This window comes from Xenopus laevis, chromosome 2S (genome assembly GCF_017654675.1).
Source record: "Xenopus laevis strain J_2021 chromosome 2S, Xenopus_laevis_v10.1, whole genome shotgun sequence".
NCBI classification, from domain to species: domain Eukaryota; kingdom Metazoa; phylum Chordata; class Amphibia; order Anura; family Pipidae; genus Xenopus; species Xenopus laevis.
In genome coordinates, this window is record NC_054374.1 from 166,609,449 (window position 1) to 166,637,174 (window position 27,726).

Sequence of the window (27,726 nt, forward strand, 5' to 3'; positions counted from 1 at the left end):
AGTGTGTGTGTTTGTGTGTGTCAGTGTGAGAGTGTATGAGTGTTAGTGTGTGAGTGTGTGTTTGTGTATGTAAGTGTGTGTCAGTGAGTGTGTAAGTGTGTGTGTAAGTGTGTGTCAGTGAGTGTGTGTGTGTGTGTGTCAGTGAGTGTGTGTGTGTAAGTGTGTGTCAGTGAGTGTGTCAGTGAGTGTGTGAATGAGTGTGTGTGTTTGAGTCGGACCCAGGGAAAGGCTGCAGTGTCATTACTCAGTCTGGACAAACAGCAAAGTGTCACTACAATAATGAGATCCCTGTTAGTGGAAGTAGGGTGATATGTAGGGAGCTGGGTGCTGTCTCTTAGGTACAAACACCAGGGGAATGAACTATAATGATTTATTATAACAAATAATGATTATTAAATGCTTATGATATAATATCACCCCATTGTGTCCAGGAAGTGATATTGTTGACATGTTACTGTCTGCTCCCCCTGTTCCACCTTCACTATATCAGGGAACCCCTACAAAGCCTCTGTACTGTACATGGTACGATCCAGTTCCTGCATCTCCCAAATCCCAATCTCTTTTCCTATTATTTGTCCAGTTTCTTTTGATTTTTTCTGAGGTCCTTTAATAACCCAACCCCACCGCCTAGTCCAGTACAGGGGTGCAGGGGGGCAGCATTGGGTCCGCAGCCTCAGACGAGGTTCTGCAGCAGTTTTGCTTCTTACCGATATAAAGGGGAGAGTTTCTTTTACTGGCGAAGTCGTCGATGTAGGAAATGCCGAATGGCTGGATGGGGACACTGCCGATGCCGAGCAGAATCTGCCCCAGGAACAGAATAAACAGAACATTCTTATTCTCCTTCTGGACACTCTCCACACATTGGTCATTGGCAAGGCTTCTGATTGGTCCGTTGGGCTGACAAATATCAGTGACGTTGCTGTAAAGACCTGGGAATAAAAAAAAACAGCTGCCAATCAGCAAATGACTTTATGGATGGAACTGACTTTGCTTGTTTATATTCTCTGCACTGAATTATGTGACTAGTGAAATGATGTAGCTGAAGCCAGTTCATTAAATAATATGTAAATCATATACCAGTGACAATTGCTTAAACTTACAAATTCTTTCATTATACAGAAAAACAGAGCTTGGGCGAATATCCCCTTTAAATAATTGTTATCAAATCAGGAGTGATGAAGGTCACATGGGGAGAGATTCTTTGTTATGACACTTAATCTGCCCATACGAGGGCTGTCATTGGCCGCTGACTCTGCTCATTCAGAAGTTTAGAGACCCTCAAATGACTACTTGGCTTGTTCAGGCTGGTTGGGGATTGACCATTGCAGGTTTGAGAATCTCTTTCTTTGTCAGGAGAAAGAGGCTGCTCTGATGTTCTTCATCTGATGTTACAACAGCGCCACCTGCTGGTCAGTTTCCCACCAGTCTGACCAGCAAGTAGTCAAGGAAGTTGTCAGGAGAAAGAAAGAGGCTGATGTTCTTCTGCTTAGGAAAGATGTGAGAAAGGTTTCTAATTTTATTCCTAAGCAGAAGAACATCAGCCTCTTTCTTTCTCCTGACAACTTCCTTGACTACTTGCTGGTCAGACTGGTGGGAAAATGACCAGCAGGTGGCGCTGTTGTAACTAAATTCATTCAAATTAACAGCACATGTATCCCTTAAAGGGATACTGTCATGGGAATTTTTTTTTTTCAAAACGCATCAGTTAATAGTGCTGCACCAGCAGATTTCTGCACTGAAATCCATTTCTCAAAAGAGCAAACAGATTTTTTTATATTCAATTTTAAAATCTGACATGGGCTAGACATTTAGTCAATTTCCCAGCTGCCCCTGGTCATGTGACTTGTGCCTGCACTTTAGGAGAGAAATGCTTTCTGGCAGGCTGCTGTTTTTCCTTCTCAATGTAACTGAATGTGTCTCAGTGGGACATGGGTTTTTACTATTGAGTGTTGTTCTTAGATCTACCAGGCAGCTGTTATCTTGTGTTAGGGAGCTGCTATCTGGTTACCTTCCCATTGTTCTGTTGTTTGGCTGCTGGGGGGGGGGAAGGGAGGGGGTGATATCAGTCCAACTTGCAGTACAGCAGTAAAGAGTGATTGAAGTTTATCAGAGCACAAGTCACATGACTTGGGGCAGCTGGGAAATTGACAATATGTCTAGCCCCATGTCAGATTTCAAAACTGAATATAAAAAAAATCTGTTTACTCTTTTGAGAAATGCAGAAATCTGCTGGAGCAGCACTATTAACTGATGCATTTTGAAAAAAAATGTTTTTCCCATGACAGTATTCCTTTAATATCTTGGAATTAAAACAAAATAAATAATGAATGTAAATTATAAAAGTGCTTAGAATACACCCCTCATCAATATTTCATTCACTTGTTTTAAAGGTTTTTTTATCCTTTAAACAGGAGACCAGTAAATTCTACCTGCTGATTGGTTGCTATGGGTGGCTACCCCAGGTAAACATAGTGCTTTACACAACCCATTAAATTTAAGGTTTCCCAGCATTGTCCAACACTTGCTGCAGTGATACAATGTTGCGCTCGCATTTCCTGCACTTGCCACAAAGCGACGTACTTGCCACAGACTTGTCGTACTCATAAGCTCCCATGATAAAGTGCGGCAGAGACATGAGAAATCCGGCCGCGCACACGATCAGAGCTCCGACGCCGATGAACCGGGGCCTGTGCACCCGACTCCCGAAGTAACTGACAAACACGATCAGTACAGTGTTGCCGATCTGCAGGGAGAAACAAAGGGCAAGTGTTACAGCATATTACTTCCCAGCTACTCTTCAATTGGCCTTTAGCTTTTTATTTTTTATAGTTTTTGAATTATTTGCCTTCTTCTTCTGACCCCATCTGAAAACAAATGCTCTGTAAGGCTACAAATGTATTCAGGCCTCTCCTATTCATATTCCAGTCTCTTATTCACACCAATAAAGGGTTGCTAGGTGAATTTGGACCCTAGCAACCAGATGGCTGAAATGACAAATTGGAGAGCTGCTGAATAAAAAGCTAAATAATTCAGAAACTACAAATAATAAAAAATGAAAACCAATTGCAAATTATCTCAGAATATCCCTCTCTACATTATACTAACAGTTAATTTAAAGGTGCAGTTCCACTGAGCGGATTTGGGCCAATACACTTGCTGAATTGTGTGTAATGCAGGGAAAGCCTCTATTTCTGTTCCAGTGGAAAATCCTCAGCATTTCTTGCCCTGGGCTGGTTCTCCCCTTGTGCTGTTCCAGCTGATATAAAATAACTGAGCGTATGGGAAGGGTTTGTAACTCCCAATAGATTCATATTCTCTAGTTCTTATGACAGTCTGTTTATCCTTGGCCTACTTTTTCTATCCATTATTGCCTCTAGTTTCCTGCAGGAACCCCAGCTCCTCCTGGGATGGAATCTCATGTGTGCCCTTGTCTCTGCCAGTCATTAACCATACAAGTGCCACCTGCAATGTCAGTTTGCCACTGCCTGCTCTGCTTCCTACCTGCCACCTGCAGTTAAAGGGGGTCGTTCACCTTTAAATTAACTGTTAGTATGATGTAGAGAGGGATATTCTGAGATAATTTGCAATTGGTTTTTATTTTTTATTATTTGCGGTTTTTGAGTTATTTAGCTTTTTATTCAGCAGCTCTCCAGTTTGTAAGTTCAGCCATCTGGTTGCTAGGGGTCCAAATTCCCCTAGCAACCATGCACTGATTGGAATAACTGGAATATGAATAGGAGAGACCTGAATAGAAAGATGAGGAATAAAAAGTAGCAATAACAATACATTTGTAGCCTTACAGAGCATTTGGTTTTTAGATGGGGTCAGCGACCCCCATTTGAAAGCTGAAAAGAGTCAGAAGAAGAATGCAAATAGTTAAAAAAAAAACTATAAAAAATAAATAATGAAGAGCAATTGAAATGCCATTTTGTAACATTAACTTAAAGGGATACTGTCATCAGAAAACATGTTTGTTTCAAACTGCAGAAGTTAATAGTGCTACTCCAGTGGAATTCTGCACTGAAATCCATTTCTCAAAAGAGCAAACAGATTTTTTTATATTCAATTTTGAAATCTGACATGGGGCTAGACATATTGTCAGTTTCCCAGCTGCCCCAAGTCATGTGACTTGTGTGCTCTGATAAACTTCAGTCTCTATTTACTGCTGTACTGCAAGTTGGAGTGATATCACCCCCTCCCTTTTCCCCCCCAGCAGCCAAACAAAAGAACAATGGGAAGGTAACCAGATAGCAGCTCCCTAACACAAGATAACAGCTGCCTGGTAGATCTAAGAACAACACTCAATAGTAAAAACCCATGTCCCACTGAGACACATTCAGTTACATTGAGAAGGAAAAACAGCAGCCTGCCAGAAAGCATTTCTTTCCTAAAGTGCAGGCACAAGTCACATGACCAGGGGCAGCTGGGAAATTGACAATATGTCTAGCCCCATGTCAGATTTCAAAATTGAATATAAAAAAATCTGTTTGCTCTTTTGAGAAATGGATTTCAGTGCAGAATTCTGCTGGAGTAGCACTATTAACTGATTCATTTTGAAAAAAACATGTTTTCCGATGACAGGATCCCTTTAAAGGTGAACCACCCCTTTAATCCCGCAGAGACAACAGTGCAGCAGTCAGACTGTACAACCTCACACACAATAAACAGGGGCTGTAATTGCACCAGACAATGGAGTAACTCGATATCACTGGGCCCCACAGAAAATCATTTTTCAGGTCCCCAAAATGTTTAGAGGTTGAATTTTTTTTTACCAATATTTATTGAAATTGTATATGAATTAGGGATTCGACCATTTTCAGCAGGATTTGGATTCAGTTGAATCCTTCTGCCCAGCTGAACCAAATCCTAATTTGCATATGCAAATTAGGATTTGGTCCGGTATTCAGCCGAAACTTTCGCAAAGGATACGGGGGTTCAGCCGAATCCAAAATAGTGGATTTGATATGAATAAGGGTCTCATGGGGCCCCTATACCTCCTGGGCCCGCCTCTAGTTACGTCCCTCGGGGGGAAGTGCAGTTCAGTTACTGACAAAAAAGTCGTTATTAATATTGTTTTTGTGGGGAGCTTCCACCATATTGTTTCACTTGTACCAACACGACATCCCCAACATGGACATTGCGGGGGGCTGAGTAAATATTAAGGCCAGACAATAGGAAGCCCTGGAAGCACCGCTGAACATTCCCAATTGTACCTCATTAAAGGAAGAGAGAATTCCGGAAGTCTGGCTGGAGATGCCGAATCGTTTCTCAATGGTGGAGATGGAGCTGCGCAGGTACCCCGAGAGCAGGAGCTGGGAGAGCTGGAGGAAGCCGTGGCACAGCACAAACACCTGAGGGACAAACAATAGATTTCTTACAATTCCTTGTCTTTTACAATATTCTACAACTGGGGGCCCTCCAGCTGTAATTCCCTTCCCCAGTGTCTCACAATAGATCAAGTGAGCCCAGGGATTGGCCCTTGAACTCCTTCGAAACAACTCCCAGCATTACCTGCTACAGCCAAGGTTGAACTGGGCGGCCTGGGGCCCACTGGGGCTGCTGTCTCAAGGGCCCCCCGCCCCTGTCACAACCTGCCTCCCCCCATCGCACATTCGTACCTTGTTTCTTTCGGTGACCAGGGCAGATGGGGGGGTCAGAGGCAACTGTGGTAGATTTGGGCAGGGAGTGGATCTCATTCTGACCCTGGATACAGTTACATAGTAGCTAAGGCTAAAATAAGACATTATATTGATCTAAATGGAGGAAAACAACCCCCAATTCACCCAGATGCCTCCGACACCCCCATCTCTGATCCTACTCAAATCAGCATAGTTGGCACCTGCACCATCACCTCTCTGCACCCTCCATTGCACCATCACATCTCTGCGCCTTTCTTTGCACCACATCTACTTGTTTCCTATTGGCTCTGACTGCAGAGAGTTTGCTTGCCAGTCTCACTGGGACTTACACCCCTTAATTGGTAATGACAAATTAATTTTTCAAAAATATGGCTCTTCTAGCGCAGAAAGCACAATTGCACCCTGGACCCCCTGCATCAGAATTGAATAATCAGCAAACCTGTAGCATCAGCTTATATTACAGCCAGGGAAGCTCATTTTCTGCTGGATAATTAGTGACGAGCCCTAAGCTTAGCTTCTCAACAGCCAATCAGAGCCCACTGAGCATGTGAGTGTCACAGACACTTTCCAAGATGGTGACCCCCTGTGACAAGTTTGAAGTCCTGGATCATTGCTGCTATTGACAAGCTCAAACTTTAGCCTCGTGCAATAAGTTCACTATATCAAATATGGTATTTTTATCCACATTAGTTTTTAGGGGTTAGTTTCCTTTAACTTAACTTTAAGGCTTTGGACAGTGGTGTAACTAGATATTATAGGGCCCACAGCAAATAAATTCTAGGGTCCCTACCATATACTGAGGTTGTCCTTTGTATTCCAATATATGTTGATTTGGTACCCCCTATACCTCCTGGGCCCCTTTGCAGCCGCAGGGTCTGCTTCTCCCTTTGGCGTTTTCAGTTCCCCTAAACAGAGTATTTCTGGCCTTTACTGGGGTTGTCTGTGGCACCTCTTGTACTAAATGACCCAACACACCAGAGAGTTATGGGCAATACACAAGTCTGTCTCTAGCAAAGTCTTAAACACACTTTATTCCCAAGGAAAGCGCAGAATTTGTTTTCATTGCGACCGTTCGTGTTCAACTCTGCACGATATCTGAGGAATGTCGCCCGTCAGCCTTTCCTTTCATAGAACTGAAGTGGAATTTGTGTTGGGGAAGGGTCTGTGGTGTCTAACACCAGCGCGTGTGTAGAGTTTGTTACACGGACGAGGACCTGTCACTTGGAAATGAAGACATTTTGCTAATGATGATGACACAGAAATGTGCCAATTCATGAGAGTTGAAATACCAGTTGGTTCTGGTTGGATGTGGTTTGTGCAACTCTTACATAGACATACATGTGTAATGCCCTAGAATTACTGCCAGCCTGGACCTGTGGATACTTTCAGGGTCCCCCTAGCACGTTGTGCCAATGGCTCACACCAAACAAATCAAATTCTGAAATCATCTGCTGATCATCATCATCATTTATTTATATCGCACCGACAAGTTACGCAGTGATTCCCCCAATTTGTGCCCATAGAGGAGCAACAGGAAAACCAACAAGTTACAAATAAGCGACCTGTATGTCCATGCAATGATTGGTGCAGTTTGGAAATGTTTGGAAACGCATTTTGGACATGGCTCTGCATTTCAGTTGCTCAGGAGTGAGCAAAACACACAGGAATGGAAAACAAGCACAGGAAAAATAATGTAAACCTTCCTGAATGGGTCTTTTTGCAGCACAAATGTATTTATTATCAATATATATAATTTATGTAGTGTACACAAGGTGCCCTAGAGTAGAGAGTGCAGTGAGAAGCAGAGATGAGCGGCAGTGGGGGCAAGAGAGTTGTGACTTGGGGTAAGAAGAAGACTCATCAAGAGTTACCTCCTCAGCCCCCCCTCTCATTGTTATGCCCTAGGCTCTGCCTACCCCTAGTTCCAGCCCTGGTGACACCCCATTCTGCCCTCAGTATCCACCCCTAGGGACTTGGCCAATAAGCCACAGCAGAACCCAAAATCAACATCCCAATAAACCAATTAGCCAGGAAACAAGTACCTATTGGCTCAGCATATTCTACCAGTCAGGAGACTCTGAGTAGGGATGTGCCGGTATCTGGATAACAAAGGGTTGGAAAGAATAGAACCAACGTGATGTAATTCTAGATTTGGCTTCTCGATACGGTTCACTCCTCTAATGAGCTTCCAGCCAATGTCCGATGCTACATGATACCCCTATTTCTGTCCCCTGGCCCCATGATGCTGCTTCTGATGCCGCTTTGGTCTGAGGATTGGAAGGAGCCCTTTTGGGGGTTCCAAATTCAGGTTATTTAGGAGTGACACTATTGTATTAAATGGGCTCCACCCAAACACATCTTTCCATAATATGTCCCACAATATGAGCAACAACTGCTATAAACTACTTCTTACAGACCCACCCACTTACCCCTCACACTATTTGTATGTGTCCCATGGTATAATTCAATTAGTGAAGGCAAAAAAAACATTAAATGAGGAACCCCTCAAATTTCCTCTTGTTCATTATATGTCTATGGACATTAAATTCTAATTGCCACATTCTTTGGGGCAAATTCACTAAGCGCCGAAGCGCCGAACGCTAGCGTTACTTTGCTAGCGTTTGTCATTTTCGTTACTGCGCAAATTCACTAACGAACGCTGGCGTAGTTTCGCTAGTGTTACTTTGCACCCTTACGCCTGGCGAAGTTTCGCTAGCGACGTAACTACGCAAATTCACTAACGCGCGCAGTGTACTGAACGCTACCTTTTACGCTAGACTTCCTTCGCCACCTCAGACCTGGCGAAGTGCAATAGAGTAGATAGGGATTGTTTCAAAAAAAGTCAAAAATTTTTCTAAGTCCCAAAAAACGCTGGCGTGTTTTCTACATTACGGGTGATAGGCTGAAAAAGATCGAAAAAATTTTTGGGGCTCCCCTCCTTCCCCCCTACATTTCCTGACTCATGGCAACTTACCTAGACAGTGGGCACATGTGTAGGGCAAAATAAAAATTTTATTTGATGAATTGAAGGTTTTCTAGCCATTTGTAGTGCTGATACGTATTCCTACATTGAAATTTGAATTTGGCGCCCTATGCAAATTAGCCTTCGCTAGCGTAACTTTGCTTTACTTAGCGAATCAACGCTAGCGCAACTTCGCAACCTTACGCTACCCCTGTGCGCAACTTCGGATATTAGTGAATTTGCGAAGCGCTGGCGAAGTGTGGCGAAGTGCGGCGAAGCGCTGCGAAGTTGCGCCTGGCGAAACTACGATTGTTAGTGAATTTGCCCCTTTATGTCTAAATACAACAGAGTGAAAAGCTTTGCAAACAGAATAATTATCGCTGGAACTGAACTCCTTTGATGGCTTTGCCAAAACAGTGGATTTATCCATCTCTACATCATTTGTGACCGTTAGGTTATGCCGGGAGGTTTCCAAATGTGCAGATCTGACTTACAAGACCAAATCAGAATCATCCTTTGGCCCCTGGCTCAGGCCTATGCAAACCCTTTCAGGAGGCCGAAACAGTCGTGACTTGCTCAGTACAGATATCTGGACAATTTTCAGCTACAGTAGATACAGATGGACAATCTGTTGGGAAGGCCCCCCATACATAGACTAATAAGCTGCTGACACGGCCTGGAGGAGCCAAATCTCACTGTGTTCCAGTACCCCAAGTGTCTTAAAAAAGACCCATCACAGAAGGTAGAAAGTGGTGTGGCAAGTCAGGGCAGGGCATCCTATAGTGGAGAATTAGTCTGACCCAAGCCTACATACAGGCCCCAACTGGCAATCTTAAAACTGGCAGTTAGAGAAGTTAGTGAACAGCCATACAGTACATTGGTGCTTTATATTAGGTCCCTTTGGGATGGTGTTGGGATGTTTGGGCATTTGGCTACTTGAAATGCTAGTGCCTCATTTAAATCTCAGTCCAGACATATTTACAACACGTATTTAGGAATATAATTAGTGGTTCTCGTACTGTGTTTGAGAAGCCAGTAGCAGATGTTCCAGCCTTAAGACCAGCTGGAATTAGCATTGGGTATAAACACATTTTTTGCTCGTTTAGATATAAAGTGAAACTCAATGTGAAGGTCATTTAGGTTGAGATCTGGGGTGAACCCATTTTTGCTGCTGCCCTACATACATAAAAACCAAAAAAGTCCAAAAATCTCTTTACAGAGTGAGAGATCTGAAGCTCTACCAAGGAGGCCATGGGGCAGAACATGTCATAATTTAAGCAATTCGATTGCACTAGGCAACTATTGATTTTTCAAGGCAACTTGAACTTTCGGTGATTTAGAAATAGTGAAAAGCTTTTCAAACAGAATAATTATCGCTGGAACTGAACAAATTGCATTATTTTTTAATTTCAGCCTCCTTTACAGAGTGAGAGATCTGAAGCTCTACCAAGGAGTCCTAGTGGCCTAAGTGCTTAGTCTAAAGGTACAGCTTATTGCCTGTGGTATGCTTGAGATTACAGCCTCAACAGTTGAAGGAGTCTGCCTACTGGAATCAAGTTCTTTTTTGAGTGCCCTGTTGCTGCTGAGCTTTGTTCCTGGACATTGAACCAAACATACAGAGTCTCCATGATATTTAAGGGTTCATCAATAAAATTAATGAGTTTGGAATGTAGCCCATGTTACTCTGGAGCAAGCCATAAACGTAAGTTTTTGGGGTCCAAAAACATTACACAAGAATATATCTTTACTGTTTTTTAAACCAATACAACATGGGCTGTAGGTCAGAAAGGTAACAAATGCTATTAATCATTCTGCTGCCTTTAAGGCCCTGAGCACTTGATGAACCTGTCAGCTTTAGTGGCCAAACATGTTCTTACTGTTTGAGTAATGGGAAAAGATTTTCTGACAAAAACAACAGTGTCAAAGTTTCTTGAGTGATACCACATGGTTCAACACCATAACCAGCTCCTCCACCCAGCACCCATGCCTGGAGCTCTACATAAACTACCTCTATAAAGGTGGGCCACCCTGCATGACTTAGGATAGCCATACATATGCTGCCTGGGCAACTCCAGACCATTTTGGCAGTGTATTGGGTATGGGGACAAAAACACAGCCAGATATATGTTGGGCAGGTTCCATCAAAATCCCATCAAGCTACCGATACCGTCCTCTCCCAACAGGTCTATTAAGATTTTGTCCTTGGATCATTATAAAACTGAATCAGCCCAATCTGTCTTAGTACCAAGAAAGAGTCAGAAGGAGAAGGCAAATAATTCAAAACCTATAAAAAAAATAATGAATGAAGACCAACTGAAAAGTTGCAGAGAATCAGCCATTTTATAACATACTAAAAATTAATTAGAGGGGAACCTCCCCTTTAAGCCAGTGGCACATCCTTTCACCCAGTACCTTTTAGTTTCCTACATACAAAAAATGTTTTCAGTCCAATAACTTGCACATCTCCTCCACAAGTATACAGTATCTGTATCTCCTCATAAATATTCTGAGCTTGCCTTTGACGAACATCTTTAATATTGCTCTTATGTTTCTCATCTGGGTTTGTTAAATTTGTAATTAGACTGGTCCCAAATCAATATTTATTCTGTTTTTACACACAAACATAAAGAGTTACTAGTGATGGGTGAATTTATTCGCCAGACGCGAATTTGTGGCGAACTCTCTGCGTTTCGCGAAATTGGAGCAAAAATTCACAGACAAAAATTTTTTGACGCCGACATTTTTGATATTGATTTTTGATTTTTTTTTGATTTTTGATTTGCCGGCGACAATTCTGACCCCGACAACAATTAAAGGCACCCATTGCCTTTAATGCGCATCAAATTGCCGTTTTGCGAATTTAACGGGAAATCCCATCACTAAGAGTCACAAGTAATTCTGCAATTTGATTTTTTTATAACCCACTGGTGATTAAATATCCTTTGGATACAAAGTTTAAAACTCCTTCTCCTACATTTTATTTTCGTTTTTAGTTGCGTCTTGGTTAATTCATAATTTTACAGAGCTCAGGCAAGAATCTCAGGAATAATAGTACGAATAAGAAGCAATAAGACTGTCTAGGTGATGGAGAAGAAGGACATATAAAGTTTTAATGCCCTTGAACATTTGAGTGTCAAAGACTTTTTGCAAGTACTATGGTTGGCATGGAAACAATCTTTGACTAGATCAAACCTGACCTTCCACTTGAAGCACAATGGTCAGACTGAAACTGTCTCGTCTTGGACATATGAGAAGACCCAGTTCACTGGAAGAGACAAGGAGGATCAAAAGAGTTAAAGAAAAAGGAGGAAGACAAAAAGAGGAATGGATGGAACCTGCAAGAAGAACAAGGAAATTCTGGAGAAATTCTATCCGTATGGTCAACAGGAGTCAAAATTGACTTGAGAAGAAGATGTATGTATGAAGCGATCCTTTGAGTAATTTATTTGTCATGCACAAAATGCATTAGAGTCAGTGGGTGTTTTTTCTCTCTGCCAGGGCCTTTTTTAAATCTCAGTCAAGACATGGTTACATCTTATATTTAGGAATACAATAAGTGGTTCTCAAACTGTGTTTGAGGGGTTAGGAGCAGAGGTTGGGTGTCCCAGCCTTAAGAAAAGCTAGGAGTAGCATTTACAATAGCATTTTTGCTCTCCTAGATGTGAAACTCAACTTGAAGGTCATTTATGGTGAGATCTAGGGTGAAAACATTTTGCTGCTGCCCTACATATTCTTGGGTTTATGGCTCAATAGTTGATAAATATTGGACCTCATAGGGGAGCATAAATCAAAAAAGTCCAAAAATCACTCATCCCTAATAATAATGAGAAGAAAAATAAACAGCAATAACTATAATAATTGCAGAGAGCCTTCATTTCATTACTCTTGGGTGCATTATGGTTATAGACAATTATACTGATATTTTGAGCAGTGGACATAGTAATGTTTAACTGTGCCATCTATAATAACCCCAATATTCAGGCATATTTGGAAATATATGAAATATCTACCTACAAATGGACATTATGGCGTTATCATCCACAAAAATATGTATTGTATTGGTCAATGGTTTGATCATCGCCACGGTACAAGCACAAATATTGGATTCCATTGCACTGGATTCCAGTGAACTTCAGTGCCCTAACCAGTTCTGCAGGTTGAGATCCCATGCGTGAATGGAACTGAATTGAGAGTATTATGAAATGTTAAGGTTTATTTATTATAAGAAGCAGAGTTTAAAAAGACTCTGCAAACTTTCTTAACATATTAACTCCAATCAGACACACCCTGGTAATTTCACAGCAAAGAATTCCTGTGGCTCTTTCTGACACTCTCCACCCATGGAGAACTTCTCACCGTCCACCTAATGCCCAATGTACAACCCATTACAGCAGCAATTCCCCAACCAGTGGCTCATGAGTAACATGTTGCTCTTCACTCCCACTGATGTTACTCCCAGTGTGGCCTCATAGTAAATGCCTGCTTTGAAACTTCTGACTTAAATTCAAGTTTGGAGGTATAATGGCACAGGTTTATGTCTCATACAGGCTAGCAGTCCACGTGGGGCTTAGTCATTTGGCAAAGAATTTTTTCTTCCTTGTGTGGCTCGTCAACAGTTTTTACATTTGAGTGTGGTTCGGGGGTAAAAAAAAGGTTGGCGACCCCTGCATTAGTCCTACTGCTTAAGACCAACTACCAACTAACCATCCTGGGCAAACTACTCCACAGTGGTTCATCCTCAGTACCCTATAATGAACATTGAGTGATAAATGAGCCCTATATTGTAGCAATGAAGAACCTTCAAGAGTAACCCAACCCCTGACCAGGTACAGGCTCCATCTCAACTGTCCCTCTCTAAATAGAAATTGGCTACTGTCTTAGAGGTCAGGTATGAGCAAACAATACAACCATTTATACTGCCCTGATCATCGTGGAGCCTTTTCCCTGTATTCTGAAATGCTATTTCATGGAAGGGAAGCCCTCTAGTTGACCCAAATGTCTATAAGCTCAACCTCTTGCATCAGGTTAAACACCTTTCCTGCATTAAATTATATAAAACTCAATAGCAAATCACAATCAGTGTCAGCAGTTGAGCAACAAGAATAATATTCCAACCCCATGCTTCAGAATACAAAGAGAATGGAAAATTCTATCTAGAGATCCAAAGAAAACCTTCTCACAATTTTTGAACGGGATTTATTTTTCTTTTAAAAGTCACTGGTCCTTTAAACCAAGAAACAATATTTTTCTAAGAGATTTCAGCACTATAGTCAAGGTGCACAGGTTCAAGAACATTTCTTTATGATATTGCCCTTGAATAGAGTTATGTTTTTTTATAGCCCCGCTGAGTACAAAACAGTGTTGAGTCACTCGCTCTCGTTCCCAGGGAAATAATATTTACATACAGATTTCTAAAATGACTGTGATTGTATTTGCTCAGACCCAACAGACATAATTTAATATTAATGTGACTCAGACGCATCTCGAAAGGTTTCCCCTGGGGCATATTTATAAAGCTGCAGAAAAAATGCTTTGCCTTAAGCAAGAATTAAATGTTGGTGTAAAAACAATTATGGTTTATTTATAAAGCTTTAGTGTAATCTGCACGAACTGATGCAAAGTGCTCATCTTTGTATTTATAATGAGCTCTGAATCAACGTGACAAACCCCTCGCTTCTCCATGTAACAGAATCAGATTGGCTCATTATCAGGGGGTTCTCAGTGGACTGGTATTGGTTTTATCAGCCCCTTTTGAAGTTCTTTGAAACAGGAAGTGATAGGAAGTGCCCACTCTGTCCAAGCCCCTTTACAGAAATCAGGGAGACCCATGAAGAATATGTAGAGTTGATATTGTAATGTTTTTACTATCTCTATGTATATACAGTATCAATATTTATTTATGTGCCTGTGTGGTCCGAGTGCAAAGCCTTTTTTTTATCCTTTGCTAACACATTTGATTGTTCTTACCTTAATGTTATTGAATGGATGACAGCAGCGAGCAGATTTCTGATTTGGACCCTCACGTTTATTGTCTGCACTTGTTGCGGTCATGGTGATCTCTCTGTATATCCCTATGAGAAGAGGAATAGAAGATTAGACACTCTGATATAGTTCCAGGGGTACCCAGGGTACAAATAAGCACTCACCCCAAATCTCCCCCTAACTGACCTTCAGACTGGGCCCCCTTAGCTCATAACAAGGTTATAGATATATAGAAACATTGGGGTAACAGTCACCTTGCTATAGTTCCAGGTGTACCCAGGGTACAAATAAGCACTCACCCCAAATCTCCCCCTAACTGACCTTCAGACTGGGCCCCCTTAGCTCATAACAAGGTTACAGATATATAGAAACATTGGGGTAACAGTCACCCTGCTATAGTTCCAGGGGTACCCAGGGCACAAATAAGCACTCACCCCAAATCTCCCCCTAACTGACCTTCAGACTGGGCTCCCTTAGCTCATAACAAGGTTACAGATATATAGAAACATTGGGGTGTCACCCTGCTATAGTTCCAGGGGTACCCAGGGTACAAATAAACACTCACCCCAAATCTCCCCCTAACTGACCTTTAGACTGGGCCCCCTTAGCTCATAACAAGGTTACAGATATATAGAAACATTGGGGTGTCACCCTGCTATAGTTCCAGGGGTACCCAGGGCACAAATAAGCACTCACCCCAAATCTCCCCCTAACTGACCTTCAGACTGGGCCCCTTAGCTCATAACAAGGTTACAGTATATAGAAACATTGGGGTAACAGTCACCCTGATATAGTTCCAGGGGTACCCAGGGTACAAATAAACACTCACCCCAAATCTCCCCCTAACTGACCTTCAGACTGGGCCCCTTTAGCTTATAACAAGGTTATAGATATATAGAAACATTGGGGTAACAGTCACCCTGCTATAGTTCCAGGGGTACCCAGGGTACAAATAAGCACTCACCCCAAATCTCCCCCTAACTGACCTTCAGACTGGGCCCCCTTAGCTCATAACAAGGTTACAGATATATAGAAACATTGGGGTAACAGTCACCCTGCTATAGTTCCAGGGGTACCCAGGGTACAAATACTCACCCAAATCTCCCCCTAACTGACCTTCAGACTGGGCCCCCTTAGCTCATAACAAGGTTACAGATATATAGAAACATTGGGGTGTCACCCTGCTATAGTTACAGGGGTACCCAGGGCACAAATAAACACTCACCCCAAGAAGGTGAGATATTGCTACTTTAGGGTAAGGCCACACTGGGCGTTTTGGGGAGATTTGGTCGCCTGGCGATTAATCGCCTCGTCTTTGCGGTGACCAATCTCCCCAAACGCCTTCCCTGAACTGGCTAAAATGAAAAAACGCCGGCTCTAATCACATGCAGCAATTCGTTTTCCGAAGTCGCCCAAAGCTGAAACTTCAGGCGACTTCAGAAAATGAATCGCCGCGTGTGGTTAGCACCGGCGTTTTTTTCATTTCAGCTGGCGCAGTGTTAGGGAAGGCTTTTGGGGAGATTGGTCGCCGCAAAGACGAGGCGATTAGTCGCCAGGCGACCAAATCTCCCCAAAACGCCCAGTGTGGCCTTACCCTTAAGCCTCTACAGTAGCCCAGGTGGGAGTTTATCTAGAACGCAGATAAAGGACTGGGCCCTAAGGTGCTTTCCTGAATTGTTTCTTATCAAACAATGAAGTTGTGTAAATCTCAACACTGAGCGGTTCTATTGATTATCAAGTCTCTCACACACATTATTCTGTTTGGAAACAGGGAAATTATTATCTGGCAGCAGAAAGTGTTTTACGCCTGTACCTCAGTTTTATCACCAGTGAAATATTGACCCTGGCCAGGGTTTCATCATAAAACTCCGGTTGGTGTCAGATTTACGGCACAATAAAGGCTCAGGCAGAGAATGAAGCTGTTTATATGGAGCATGAGAGCGGCCTCTTGGCTTGTGATTCAAGAAACAGTTTGTACTGAAAGGATCAAAGTCCAGTTGTTCTGAAAGTCTTACTATGAAAGTTTCTGGAGTTTCTGATGTTTCCAGATCTAGGTACAAATATCACTTTATGATCCAATTAGATCAAATTATAAAGATTTATGTAGTTAAATGTGGCAACTTAAGGTGGACTTTCATGTAACAGTCGTTGGTCACAGTAAAGATTGTTAGTTTAAGTTTTCACAACAAACAATAAGAGCTTAATCGTCAGACATACAGGTAGAATCACGAGAATTATTTCTCTATTTGTCGATTCAGTGGTAATTGCAGGTAAAGTTGCTGCACCGGGTTAGCCAGTAAAAATGTTACAGGAAAACCTTGTAATGATTCAGCAGTAAATCCTGGTCCATGTTTGGGCACCTTTGTAGGTCAAAATTTTCCATCTTTTGCTGATATCGGTTGGCTCGACCACACAACGAATATCGCACAAAAAATCTGTACATGTATGACCACCTTTACTCTGCCTCGGCCAAGATAAAAAAATATCATCCCAGTTTTCTACCTTGGGGGTTTCTTATAGTCTGATCTTGTTTCATTTAATCCAATCAATAACCATATTGTTTGACTTTCATTTGGGAAATATGTCTTCCATACTTTTATCAGTCCTCATGTGACACATTGGTGCATGCTGAATGTTCCCATGTGTTTATACAAAAGACAAACTAACTATAGTGGGTATCATTCAGGGGAGAAAGTATGCAGTAAAACAAGATTAAAGACAGTACATAGTAGGGTAAGATGTAAGATGAATCACAGGTCACTGTAGGACAAGATGTGTCATCATAGGGTGATATCATATATGATTAAAAACAAATTGACTATATGGTTGGAGAAGAATAAGACAATTGTAGTGCAAGATTGATATAGTAAGACCAGATGGAGACAGTAGGAGAAGATTGAGAGAGAGAGAGAGAGAGAGAGAGAGAGAGAGAGAGAGAGAGAAAGAGAGAGAGAGTAAACAGCAGGGTAAGATGGAGATAGTAAAACAAAATAGTGACTGCAGGAATAAGATGGTATCAACAGGAGAAGATGAGACAATGGGGTTATTTGGTTAGAGAAGAACAAGAATAAGACATCAAGGCAACATACTGTATAGACTGTAGGGCAAGATAAAGAAATACAAGGTGGAGACAGTAGGACAAGATGTAGATAGGAGGGCAAAATGGAAAAAATATAAGATAGATACAGTAGTAAGACAGTTAGACAAGATTGAGACAGTAGAACAAAATTGAGGCAGTAAGATAATATTGAGAGAGAGTAGACAGCAAGGAAGATGGAGATAGCAAAACAAAATGGTGACTGTAGGACAAGATGGTGCCAACAGGGCAAAATGAGACAATAGGGCTAAATGGTTAGAGAAGAACAAGAATAAGACAGCAAGGTAACATGCAGACTCGAAGGCAAGATGGAGACAGTAAGAAAGATGGAGACAGTTGGGCAAGATGGAAACAGTAAGAAAGATGGAGACAGTACAGTAAGCCATTGACAGTAGAAAGAGATAATGACAATAGTTCAAGGTGGAGAAAGTAGGCCAATATGAGACAGTAGGACCAAATGGAGACAGTAGGGCAATATGGGGTTACTAAGGCAAGATGGTGACTGTAGAACAAGATGGAGACAGTAAGACAAAATGAAGACAGTGGGTCAAGATACAGTACAGCAGGCTATGATGGAGACAGTAAAAAAGTATGGTGACAGTTGGACAAGATGGTGTTAAGAGGCAAGTGAGCTATATGGTTAGGGAAGGACAAGAATGTGACAGTTAGGAAAGACAGTGACTGTTGGACAAGATATCTATATATTCCAAGTGCTGGTAGACCGCATCACTGCTAAAGGTGGCTCCCAATTAAATGAATCATAGCAATCATCTAAGTAAAAAATTCTCATTTCACAACAAAAGTGTGAGTTTCCCATACTGCCACCTGCCTGTGTTATACCCCATCTAATCCATTAGCAGATCCACCAGGGATGAACATGGAAGATACAAGCAAATTGCTCAGGCCACAGCGGAACTTCTATTCCCGGATCTTGTGCAATGGGTGGAGGCCAAGAGAACAAAATGTTTCTTTAAGAAAACTCAAAAAGTCCAGTAATAAAATGCTCTGAATTAATTGTGGCTTCTGCAAAGTGGCGCAGGTTGTTTGGAAAATGCTCAGATGATCCTGTGGCACTAATTAATAATGTATGTCCCAAAGAATGATGAGAATATATATATATATATTAGTTCAACTGTTTGCAGCTTGTATGGAAATGTACAATCATTCAGTTGGATTGGATTATGGAAATGGAACGAGTCTTTATATAAGGCCAGAAAGGTCATTCTCTTGTGATGGAAATTATTATTTAAAGTGTTGTAACACCTATTAATATATATATATATAAACCCTTTCTTTTAAATATAAAGCTCTCATTCAGCTGAACCTGAATGTACTGCAGCATCATACAGCCAATAGTCACTGTACTTTTGCTACTGGACTTTATACTCTTAGTTTTATTAACTGCGGATCTGTGCAGCCACTGGGACAGAATGTTCTTTTATACAGATAGCTAGAATCTCAGCTGCCATAAAGCAGGACAGGACTGCTGCTTACAATGGGGATCAGATAGGATCTGTGCAGCCACTGGGACAGAATGTTCTGTTATACAGATAGCTAGAATCTCAGCTGCCATAAAGCAGGACAGGACTGCTGCTTACAATGGGGATCAGATAGGATCTGTGCAGCCACTGGGACAGAATGTTCTGTTATACAGATAGCTAGAATCTCAGCTGCCATAAAGCAGGACAGGACTGTTGCTTACAATGGGGATCAGATGGGATCTGTGCAGCCACTGGGACTGAATGTTCTGTTATACAGATAGCTAGAATCTCAGCTGCCATAAAGCAGGACAGGACTGCTGCTTACAATGGGGATCAGATAGGATCTGTGCAGCCACTGGGACAGAATGTTCTGTTATACAGATAGATAAAATCTCAGCTGCCATAAAGCAGGACAGGACTGCTGCTTACAATGGGGATCAGATAGGATCTGTGCAGCCACTGGGACAGAATGTTCTTTTATACAGATAGCTAGAATCTCAGCTGCCATAAAGCAGGACAGGACTGCTGCTTACAATGGGGATCAGATAGGATCTGTGCAGCCACTGGGACAGAATGTTCTGTTATACAGATAGCTAGAATCTCAGCTGCCATAAAGCAGGACAGGACTGCTGCTTACAATGGGGATCAGATAGGATCTGTGCAGCCACTGGGACAGAATGTTCTGTTATACAGATAGCTAGAATCTCAGCTGCCATAAAGCAGGACAGGACTGTTGCTTACAATGGGGATCAGATGGGATCTGTGCAGCCACTGGGACTGAATGTTCTGTTATACAGATAGCTAGAATCTCAGCTGCCATAAAGCAGGACAGGACTGCTGCTTACAATGGGGATCAGATAGGATCTGTGCAGCCACTGGGACAGAATGTTCTGTTATACAGATAGATAAAATCTCAGCTGCCATAAAGCAGGACAGGACTGCTGCTTACAATGGGGATCAGATAGGATCTGTGCAGCCACTGGGACAGAATGTTCTGTTATACAGATAGCTAGAATCTCAGCTGCCATAAAGCAGGACAGGACTGCTGCTTACAATGGGGATCAGATAGGATCTGTGCAGCCACTGGGACAGAATGTTCTGTTATACAGATAGCTAGAATCTCAGCTGCCATAAAGCAGGACAGGACTGTTGCTTACAATGGGGATCAGATGGGATCTGTGCAGCCACTGGGACTGAATGTTCTGTTATACAGATAGCTAGAATCTCAGCTGCCATAAAGCAGGACAGGACTGCTGCTTACAATGGGGATCAGATAGGATCTGTGCAGCCACTGGGACAGAATGTTCTGTTATACAGATAGATAAAATCTCAGCTGCCATAAAGCAGGACAGGACTGCTGCTTACAATGGGGATCAGATAGGATCTGTGCAGCCACTGGGACAGAATGTTCTGTTATACAGATAGCTAGAATCTCAGCTGCCATAAAGCAGGGCAGGACTGCTGCTTACAATGGGGATCAGATAGGATCTGTGCAGCCACTGGGACAGAATGTTCTGTTATACAGATAGCTAGAATCTCAGCTGCCATAAAGCAGGACAGGACTGCTGCTTACAATGGGGATCAGATAGGATCTGTGCAGCCACTGGGACAGAATGTTCTGTTATACAGATAGCTAGAATCTCAGCTGCCATAAAGCAGGACAGGACTGCTGCTTACAATGGGGATCAGATAGGATCTGTGCAGCCACTGGGACAGAATGTTCTGTTATACAGATAGCTAGAATTTCAGCTGCCATAAAGCAGGACAGGACTGCTGCTTACAATGGGGATCAGATAGGATCTGTGCAGCCACTGGGACAGAATGTTCTGTTATACAGATAGCTAGAATCTCAGCTGCCATAAAGCAGGACAGGACTGCTGCTTACAATGGGGATCAGATAGGATCTGTGCAGCCACTGGGACAGAATGTTCTGTTATACAGATAGCTAGAATCTCAGCTGCCATAAAGCAGGACAGGACTGCTGCTTACAATGGGGATCAGATAGGATCTGTGCAGCCACTGGGACAGAATGTTCTGTTATACAGATAGCTAGAATCTCAGCTGCCATAAAGCAGGACAGGACTGCTGCTTACAATGGGGATCAGATTGGATCTGTGTTGCAGGGAGTTACAGTTACTTTGGAAAAATTAAATGGAATTTCTGTTCCCCGGCTCTGCCTACAATCTTATTATATCAGAAAAGACCCACATACCAAGGGGGGCAAATGAAATCAGAATCTTACCGGCCGCTCACTCAATGGCTTGTGACTCAGAGCAGGAGACCAGGAGGCAGACAACTCCTCTTATGAAAGGTCCCAGCTCTGTCTCTGTAATTTGTTTGAGGACTTGTAACCTTTAGACAGAGACTAAACCAGACCTGCTGCATTCATACCTGCATTCCGCAGCAGTGAATGCCTCCCCGGGGCACAAAGTGAGGGCTGGGAGAGGGGACACGGTCACTTTGTGACTGTTATGAACATTCATGTATTAAATGGCTGGAGATTTGGTGCCTGGGGCTAATAAATCTGAACGTGTCATTTAAGAAGAAGAACAGAGGAAAGTTGTGAGTTGCACATACAGAATTAAATGACAGTGACACCGAGTCGGCAGTTGGATTCTTGGCTCTGCAGTGAGAAGGGGGCAGGTTTTTAGGTTCGGGGCAGGGAGAGGAGAGTCCATTGTTATGGTGATTGGGGCAGTTTATCTTATGCATCTCTGGAACTAATCAGCCAAAGAAAAGTCTCCCAATCTGTGGAATAAAAATGAAACTAAGATAATGAGAACAAAGCAAAGTTCTACAATGAGAGGGAAACAAAGGGAAGAGGCCCAATCAATGGGGTCGCACAGCTCCAGGCTCAGGTAATGGGATGCGACCATCAATAAATTCTATACCGGCCCCAATATAAAGGTCACCTTAATATTAACCTTATTACATCTGGATAATATATAAAATATAGCCTGTAGATCAAAGGCTTTTCAGTTCAAGCCTCAATTAAAGGTCCACCCTTTGGTCAGGGCCTCCTCAACCCATGAAATGAGAATATATATACCAAAATATTGTCATAGTTCCATAGAATATCTAGGGCAGCAAATACTTATTCACCCCAAATATATAATCCTAACTGACCTTCAAGCTGGGCTTTCAGGTGTATCTAGGGGAGCAAAGGACCATTCTCACTATAACTGGACTTCATGTTCAGCCCCCTATTCCAAGCCCCTTCCAGAGGGGACAGACCCAAAGTTTGGGAGCCTCTTCTGTAGAGGAATACAAGGAAGCTTGCCTAAACAGGGCCCAGTAGGAGTCAGTCTGCAGAGCAATTAATATGAGGAAGACCACAGAGGGGACAGTAGAAGCAACCCTATCTAGGAGCTGATGGGAATATAGGAGCAAGCTTGTGTAGAGTCTGATTGGAGCAAATCTGTAGAGGGGTCAGTAGGAGCAAGGCTATAGAGAGGCCCTTGGAAGCAAGTCTGTACCCTGGCCAATTTCAAAAAACTTGAACAGGAGCCAGTGGGAGGAAACCTATAAAGGGGCCCATGGATGCATGCCTGTATAGTGGCCAATGGAAGGAATCATGTACAGAAACCAATGAAAGAAAGTCTGTACAAGAGCCAGTGGGTGCAAACATGTAACAAACTCTCAAAAATATGCACCCTATCTAAATTATATCTAGTGCACCTTTTCAATAGAAATGATGGAAACATTGCCTGTATTCTCATTTTCACATACCCTGCAATGAGTGTTGGTGTCAGTGCAGATCAATCACAATGGTGCCAGACCCGTAGTGTATTCCATTAGCCAATTGATTTCTTTCCAATGTTAAGAAGATGTGTAAATGTTCCTAATCAGTTGACTCAAGGGCCATGTGAGAAAGATTAACTCCCCAGGTGATCCCAAAACACAATGCCCCACAGTAAATACAGAAAAGTCATGTCAGCCCAAAAGGATTTTCCTAGAGTGATCACCCCCCTTGTCCATTGTGTTCCTTTCATTGAATGCTGAAGGCCTAGCATTAGTAAAGACAAAGAGGAATTCCATTAGTATGTCAATAGATCAATGACAGCAGTTACTGTTTGTTGGGTAGATACAGGGTGGGCTTAATCACCAGTGCAATGATGTTCAGCAAAGATGTGTTTCGTTTAGGCTGCCCATTCACAGGGCCATATAGTCCGATGACTCAATGTTCTTTACCAAGTCATGGGGACCATTGCTGCCTTGAGTGATCAGACATTGATTAAGAAGGGTGGAAAATTAAATCTCCTAATGTACTCTATCTAATCATGTGATTTGTCTATTGACACTAAATCGATCAGACTGAACTGGTCCAACACTTGGGGGTGAAGAAACAGTCCCAGTTGGTGACCTCACCAACCATCCATGGAAATATATGGTCACTGCCTGCTTTGGCCGTCCATGTGCTGATAAAGCCAAGAGTGACGAGCCCTTGATGGGCTGATGGCCTTCCAATCCACCAACATCTAAGGACATCTTTAACTGTCTAAATATTGTGAATGATCACAATCTGAGTCCATCATTCAGAAGAGACAACCCAAAGTCAACTTGTACAAGGAACCCTAACTTGTTCCTTCTGTGCTATTGGGTATTGTATGGAGTGAGTTATGGAATGGATACAACCTGTTCTGCTTTTACCTGCCATGCAGGGACTGTGTAGCACTAGCACAATATAGCACTAATACTCCTCAAAATATCAGAACCAAGACTTCTGGCCTCCAGATACCCCTCCAATCTATTCCTGGAAGCAAAACCAGCACAAGAACTATTCCTAGTAAGCTTGGGTTTTGTGACTCCAACGACCAGCCTCAGTGCCAAGCTTTGGCTGGAATGGTGTAAATTAGACCCTGGAGCATTGGCTTTTCACCATTTGATGGAAAAGTCTGACTCTGGAGGATGAAACTACCTGCCTGAATGCATAATACCAATATATTGTTTGGTAGAGGAGGATTAATGGGCTGGGGCTGTTCTCATGGTTTGTGCCTCTGGTTCCAGTAAAACCTTAAGGCTACAGGTTACAATGACATTCCTGACAAGGGCTGAGAAGCTTACAAAGTACAAGAAGGAAGCCTCACGCGTTTCATGTGTTCTGGCATAACAGGAAGTCCCTAGCTGAGATTTAAAGGCAAAGCAAGAAATGGGAACAACGAAGAACCTTGTGCTAAAAATAATAATAAAAACTATACACATTTATACATACTGTATACCTCTTTTGCCTTATTTTTAGCCTCCCACATTTCTTGCGACTTGCAAATAGTCTTTTCAGTGCCAGAAGGAGTTTAGTTTTTGGAAGAGTGAATGACTGTGAGTGACCCATACCTGGACATACACGTTTGTTCTTGTCTGAGGTCAATACAAAGTTTCCTATCAGCAGATAGAGGAACAGAGTTCCAGTATAAATAGAATAAGTCACTGCTCTGCAGTATTTTGCAACCACTGTTGATGTGTTAAGTAATAAGCCAATATGCTCTTGGTTTGATCAATGAGAGATTTTATGAGCCTGACATGAACCCTGTCTTCAATGGAAACACTGTCCCTACATTTTCTCTGTTATTTCATTGCTTTTTTCTTTTAGTTATACCTGTCCAGTTAGGGCTCTCTCTAGTTATTTCCATGAGGGTTTGACTTGGTTTTATCTCAGGGGACTGAAAATCCTATTTGAGGAACATCAAATCTTATCACCTGTCAAGAGGGAGTATGAACCTCTCTGTTTCCAAGAGCTGACATTCACTTCTTCCAGTGCAGGTGAGAACAAAATAATTTTCTGCATGGTTCCAAAGAAATTGGGGTTATCAGGATGGAGGGAGCTATATGGGAATTCATAGGGTGACTGTGCTCTGCCGAGTCAACCAATAGACAGTGCAAAACCCATCCTGTAAATCTACTGCTTTGGTGCAAAAATGCATAATTATGGTTTTCTGCACCAAAATCCGCTCTGTGGGGCTTGCAACCAGGCCAATGCAATGACTCTCAGGTAAGATGCAGTGGCTAGTGGAGGCCAGTGGATTGGCTGATTGACTGATGCAGGACCTGCATTTACATTGAGCTGTATATAATAGGATCACACAGGGAGCTGTTGGTTGCAGAATCCATCTATAGCTCCAACCAGTCCTCGGCCAATAACATTTTCCACCCTACCCTAATAACATCCGAAATGGTCTCATCCCACCTCGGTCATGGAGTGGAACCTTTTGCTCTAATGAACTGCCAAGTGAGTGGGGAGTCAGCAGCCAATATATTTCTTTGTATTGCTACAGATTTCTATTACAAGGTTTTCAGGGATGGAAAGAAACCTTTACAATGTTCATTTAAGGTCCAATAACTTCAATGTGAACCATCGGTCCTTTTTCTAAATTGTTTATAGCAAGGCCCTGTAAACTCTAATGGAATCAATGCAGCTTTTTAGCTGGAACCGACAGTACTAAACATTGTAGAATTGCCTGAATTTTTTTTTGGCTTCTCCTGGGCGAAACCAGCAGTTTGTGGTCTGGAATAAAAATAGAATCCTAAAGCAGAATTTTTAGAGCTGTAAGTAATGCATCCAGAATGTTGTGGTTCAATAATAATCATTTTCCTTGATGTTTTTGAGTCATTAAATTATATATTTGCTTGTTTGCTCAGCTTACCCCCCCCCCATCCATGAGCTCTCCCTGCCAGCCATGCAATAGCCAAAATGCCAGGTGTGCAATAGGCCTTAAATACAAGGAAAAGTAAGCAAGTACTCCAGTTATTCATGTATATTTGGCCATTGTTTCACTAAAGGTTTGCACTTTATACTATGTGGCCAAAGGTATATAGACATCCCATTAATTATAGGAATAAGTAATTTAAGCAACACCCTACATGGCGCCACTATATCATACAATGCCATTCTTCCCTGGCCTGAACAGAGCCCTGACTTCAACCTAGCTGAACCCTTGAGGGATGAATCAAAACCCCAACTGTTAGCCAGACCTGATCCCCAACATCAGTGTCCAACCTCACTAATGTTCTTGTGGCTGAATGGAAGCAATTCCAGCAACAATGTTCCAACATCTAGTGGGACCTTCCCAAAAGAGTAGGGGCAATTATAGCAGCAAGGAGAGGGGCAACCCAACTGAACTCCTGTGGGTTGAACTGGAACCCCAACTGTGAGCCTGATCCCCAACATCAGTGCCCAACCTCACTAATGTTCTTTTGGCTGAATGGAAGCAACTCCCAGCAAGAATGTTTTAACATCTAGTGGAACCTTCCTGGAAGAGTAGGGGCAGTTATAGCAGGAACACAAAGGGCAGCCCAACTAAACCCCTGTGGGATGGCACCCCAACTGTGAGTGTGATCCCCAACATCAGTGCCCAACCTCACTAATGCTCTTTTGTCTGAATGGAAGCAACTCCCAGCAACAATGTTTCAACATCTAATGGGAACCTTCCCAGAAGAGATGGGGCAGTTATAGCAGCAAGGGGAACGGGCAACCCAACTGAACCCCTGTGGGTTGAACTGGAACCCCAACTGCGTGTGATCCTCAACATCAGTGCCCAACCTCACTAATGTTCTTTTGGCTGAATGGAAGCAACTCCCAGCAAGAATGTTCCAACATCTAGTGGAACCTTCCTGGAAGAGTAGGGGCAGTTATAGCAGTAATGCAAGGGGCAACCCAACTAAACCCTATAGGATGGCACCCCAACTGTGAGTGTGATCCCCAACATCAGTGCCCAACCTCACTAATGCTCTTGTGGTGAATGGAAGCAACTCCCAGCAACAATGCTCCAACATCTTAAGGGGACCTTTCAAGAAGAGTAGGGGCATTTATTGCAGCAACACGAGGGGCCACTATTAATTCCCTTTAGTTGGGAATAAAATGTTGGACAGACAGGTGTCCCCATACATTTGGTCACAGAGTTAAACTGGCTTCTCCACATGTGTAACAATATGGCATCTCACACTTATAGGAGTAATTGTATAGGAGTGATTGAGATATACAGTACATATAGTTAATTCAGAGTAACCTAGGTAATGATCTTTATTAACATTTACTCACCCATGACTTCTGTCTAGAGAATGTTCTGAGGGAGGTACTTTATGTTCTTATGGTTGCAGCCAGAATCCTCATGTTTCCCAGCAGAGCTTTGCCTTGAGATAAACCCACAGAGAAGACATACAAATATTGTAGTCTGGCCCCTGAAAAGTCAGAATGAGATGGTGAGAATAGAGACAAATACAAAGTAACTGTAACTCAGTAGAGATAAATCAAAGCACCCAGAGATCATGAGCCGTGAATGTGTGAAGCTCCTGAGCCAGTGACCTCTAGTCTGATTCTTTCAGCCGAATGTAATGATGTAAGAATTTCATTGTGTAAACAAAACAAAAATGCTTTCAGCTGAAAATGCAGAAATTTGGGCAACTTTCAACATACCATATGTAGTCAGATTACAATTCCCAGCACTGAATGAAGCCTGAATGCTGCTCCATAGGTTTTCCATAGGAAATTCATAAATATTCCTTACTAGTTAGTCTAACTGCCGACTGACAAATTGTGGCTCCAGGATAATCAGTGAACCCCGTTATTTACCC

At 42.5% G+C, this 27,726-nt stretch overlaps 1 protein-coding gene across 3 annotated transcripts in view; it reads right to left on the bottom strand.

Annotated features, from left to right (window-relative positions):
- The window catches only part of slco2b1.S (solute carrier organic anion transporter family member 2B1 S homeolog), a 53,289-nt gene that overhangs the window by 19,223 nt on the left and 6,340 nt on the right, over positions 1–27,726 (bottom strand). The window contains exons 2-6 of one of the 3 annotated variants that reach the window (XM_018250456.2): positions 27,194–27,333; positions 14,569–14,672; positions 5,214–5,351; positions 2,581–2,743; positions 708–929 (exon numbers count right to left, since the gene is read on the bottom strand). In XM_018250456.2, the coding sequence (XP_018105945.1) occupies positions 708–929; positions 2,581–2,743; positions 5,214–5,351; positions 14,569–14,672; positions 27,194–27,197 (631 nt within the window). In that variant the 5' untranslated portion in view covers positions 27,198–27,333. Of the gene's footprint in view, positions 1–707; positions 930–2,580; positions 2,744–5,213; positions 5,352–14,568; positions 14,673–21,403; positions 21,537–27,193; positions 27,444–27,726 lie in introns of those variants that run through there. The other 2 variants (XM_041584654.1, XM_018250457.2) reach the window with 2 other exon arrangements.